This window comes from Salvelinus namaycush, chromosome 6 (genome assembly GCF_016432855.1).
Source record: "Salvelinus namaycush isolate Seneca chromosome 6, SaNama_1.0, whole genome shotgun sequence".
Taxonomy (NCBI): Eukaryota; Metazoa; Chordata; class Actinopteri; order Salmoniformes; family Salmonidae; genus Salvelinus; species Salvelinus namaycush.
This window is the reverse complement of record NC_052312.1, coordinates 36,735,202-36,739,351: the sequence shown is the minus strand read 5'-3', so window position 1 is coordinate 36,739,351 and position 4,150 is coordinate 36,735,202. Positions and strand designations below refer to the sequence as shown.

The window sequence follows — 4,150 nt, the reverse complement described above, 5'->3', positions numbered from 1 at the left end:
CAGCCATGGGCTCTCTTGACAGGAAAACAGCACTTATCACAATGGTTTGCCTTTTGGGATAGCGATACACCTTGTGTTCATGTCTTACAGAGTGTGGATTGATGGGGAATTGTGAGTGAGGGGTAGACAGTGTTGTTATTGCCGTTGCACAAGCAGACATATTTGGCTCATTCAACAAAGTTCATGGTTTTCTCTTTTTTTTTGCCTCTTTTTTTCCTAGGACACAACAAGGATGGGACACTTGTTGGAACTTGTGACATTTTCACCATTGTTAGGTAAGCAAGAATGGCACGGTTATGAAGTCAGTTATGAAGTCAGTGTTGAAGTTAGTGTTGACGCAGTGTTGAATAATTCATTGCCTAAAATAAAACCGTATACACAGTACAAATACAAATTATACAAAAGTGATTTATTAAAATACATCAATGTGTGTGAGATACAAAGGATTTCAATTCATTATTTACAAAATGATATTTAGTAATACATGTTCGTATTTGAAACCAACATTGTAATTCTTTCCCTTTACATGTACAGTACCCACACCGAATGCTTATAACTGGTTCACAGTTCTCATAGGTAAAAAAGTGAATATATTTTCATTATTTACATATTCAATGATCCACAATACCTGATCAATGGTCATTACATTTTCTTTTAAACGGCATAAGGTGCTGACTAACGGAGAGTAAACATTTTTACATTTTCTTTACCATGACTGTTACGTTTCCTGACACCCATAACACAATGGCTGCATAACAAGCCCCAGTTGTAGGCCCCCGCAAAAGTATGCAGGAGTAGCAGTATGAATTGACGGCTAGCTAAAGCAGCTTTTAACCTCTGTTATTTTCCACAGTGACATTACCTGAGTTCATACCTTGGTGACTGTGGATGAAGTGAAGCTTGTGGCAAGATCACAGTCTCCCTGGAGGGAGTAATGTCCATACCAGCTGTGCCAGTCAGGTGCAGTGGCAGAGCCATAGTAAGCCTGTTCTACTGGGGCATGCTGCTGGTGGAGGAGCACCTCCCGCCCAGGGTGGCCAGCCTCGGGGTGCCCGGCGGGGGGAATGACGTGACTGATGCCCCCAAGCCTCTGGATGATCGACGGGTTGAACTGGTAGGTGAGTTTGCGGCGCACCTTTACGATCTCGCCCGTTCGGCTGTAGTTGCGCAGCGCTCGTGCCATCTTCTGATAGGTCATGGTCTTGCGGTTGCCCTTGCGCTTGCCCCAGCACTCGGCCAACTTCTCTTTGTTCTTGGAGATGAAGTGGAAGGTGCTGCTGCCACGGTCCGTCCACTGGATGGAATCAGCCATGTTGGGATCGCCCAGAGCCTCATGCAGGTACTCATAAAGACGCAGCTTCTTGCGACCTGATGAGATTAAAAGGTTGACTTTAGTTATAATAAAATCATAAACAGGCAGAGATTCAGTTGTAATGATGTCAATTTGATACTTGGCAATCAAAAGTCTGAAGCAATAGAATACTAAAGTATTAGAAACATGTTCAATTCTAGCGTGTGTAGTGATACTCTCTCACATCTCTTACAGACATTGTCATCACTCATCACTGGTGGCCAAACACTGCTCACCTTTGCCGTTCCTCGGTGGCGGTGCGATGGAGTAGAACTGAGGGTACTCCACAGTTACAGATGGACCCAGTGAGTCGTAAGGAACAACATGAGGCCATGACTGGCAGGACGAGGAGAGAAAAACTGGTCAGGTCAGTCACATCCACATGAGACATGACACATACATGTACTGTAACCATACATCACAGTTGTGCAAACTTGGAGAAGTCAGTCAATAGTACTATACTGGTAAAATACAACCACTTGTTCTATACGCTCACCGTCTGCTCATTCCAGTCATATGGACCTGGCACATCAGAAGGGGGGGTGATGGGGTAGCAGCACATTATGCTCGATCGCGTTGGAGGCTCAAAGTACTTATATTCTAAGTAGAGGGAGAAAAATATAGTCATTGAATACAGTCTTCACTACCAGAACCAATGAGACTAAAATGTATTGAATAATTTTTCAGACATGCTCAATACAAAGAAAGTATAAACAATAATGTATGTGCGTAATATAATGATGGTGATTGTTAGCGTTCAGATTTAAATCTGGTTTTCTGGCATGAGTGTTGAAGTGTAAGTTTACCTGTATCACAATACGGATCGTCAGAGTGCCGTTGAATCACATCAATTGCATCCTGGAAGTGCTGGTTGATGTCATTATCCAGGGAGATCTAGGAAAACATCAATTACGTGCAATCAACTACAATGTCGTAATTAGGAGAAAAGTTAAGCTACAGAATGAATAGGAATAAATGCCTTATTCTAAAACAACATGAAATGTATTTAAAATAAAACTAAATTGATCTTCAATCTGTCATGACTCACCATTTTGTATGTTTGAACGTGAACTTCAGACAAGGCAAGCAGTGTCTGACCACTGTCTGTGTGAGATGGATGTACTTGTGCAGGTGTATATATAGTGGTGTAAGCCCCCAATATTCACCTTTCGGCTAAAACGAAGTGTCAGATAAAGAGATTGGTCGATTTAAATGTGTCAACGTCAATTCGTGGTTGGCAATACTTCTCTTTTTGGAAGAGCAGATCAGATACACCTCCCACAATCACTCTTTCACACTGTTACTAGATCAGATCACATGAATAACAATAACCTCTCTTATGACTTCATTTATCCAGGAATATCCTTCAATAGCATTCTAATTAGCATTTCTGGGTAGATATTTATAAACATGCATATTATCTTACCATAAATGCTCTTCAGTAAATATAGACTTTACTGTAAATTGAAATCTGAGACCCTTGAACTGCTGAGGGAAATGTCTATATAATTTCCATTGTATCTTCAGTGTTTTAAGTGTATTGTCTGACATGGCTAACACTTACAGAGCCTATAGAATGTCTACACCCCCTTAAGCTTTTTTTTCACATTTTGATGCGTTACAAAGTGGGGTTGAAATAGATTTAATTGTACTTTTTTGTCATTGATCTAGGCAAAATACTCCACAATGTCAAAGTGAAAAGAAAATTCTACACATTTTTACAAATTAATAAAATGTAATAACTAAAATATAGTCATTACTTAAGTTTTCACTTCCTTTGTTTAGGCAAGCCTAAATTAATTCAGATGTCAAATTTGGCTTAACAAATCACAAAATAAGTTACATGGGCTCACTCTATGGGAAATAATAGGGGTTGATTTTTGGGTAACAATAACAAATCAAACATTGAATATATCTTTAAGCATGGTCAAGTTAATAATTATGTTGTGGATGATGTATTAAATCACACAGACACATCAAAGATGCAGTCGTCCTTCTGAACTGAGCTGCAGGACAGGAAGGAAACTGCTTAGGGATGTCACCATGAGGCCATTGATGATTTTTAAAACAGCTACAGATTTCAATGGCTGTGATGGGAGAAAACAGGATGAACAACATTGTCACGACTTCCACCGAAGTCGTTTCTTCTCCTTGTTCGGGCGGTGTTCGGCAGTCGGCGTCACCGGTCTTCTTGCCATCGTTGATCCACTTTTCATTTTCCATTTGTTTTGTCTTGTTTTCCTACACACCTGGTTTCCATTTGCCTCATTAAGTGTTGTGTATTTAACACTCTGTTCCCCCCATGTCCTTGTGTGGAATTGTTTGTTTGTAAGTGCTTGTGTACTAAGTTACTGGTGCGCGTCGGGTTTTGTACCCATGTAGGTTATTTTTTTATTGCCGTTGGTTTTTTAAATTAAACTGCTCCGGCTATTACCTATTTCTGCTCTCCTGCGTCTGACTTCACTGCCACCAGTTCCGCAACCCTTACAGAATTCCACACCACCCATATGGAGTCAGCAGGAGCAGGTGCCCCTGGTATAGGGGTCGAGGAGCGCGTCCTGGAGCAAGAGGCGATGATCCACCATCTCGGCGCCGCCATGTACCGCGTTGTCCAAACCATGGACTTCTGGGAGAGACAGGGAGTTCCTCCAGCGCCTCCCCCAGCACAACAGGGGCCTCCACTACTCACTCCCCCTGCACCCGGTTCCAGTGGGATTCGCCTCACCCTCCCCGGGAGTACGATGGGACGGCTGCCCGCTGCCAGGGTTTCCTGCTGCAGTTGGAGTTATACCTGGCAAC

The 4,150-nt window shown here is 42.1% G+C and overlaps 1 protein-coding gene across 1 annotated transcript; it reads right to left on the bottom strand.

Annotated features, from left to right (window-relative positions):
- Positions 1 to 868: 868 nt before the first annotated feature.
- LOC120049106 (transcription factor Spi-C-like) lies at positions 869 to 3,950 on the bottom strand. The gene is made up of 5 exons (XM_038995348.1): positions 3,840 to 3,950; positions 2,158 to 2,245; positions 1,848 to 1,951; positions 1,588 to 1,687; positions 869 to 1,368 (listed from the first exon to the last, which is right to left on the bottom strand). The coding sequence occupies exons 1-5, from the start codon at positions 3,948 to 3,950 to the stop codon at positions 869 to 871; spliced, it is 903 nt and encodes a 300-aa protein (XP_038851276.1).
- Between the last annotated feature and the right edge of the window lie 200 nt (positions 3,951 to 4,150).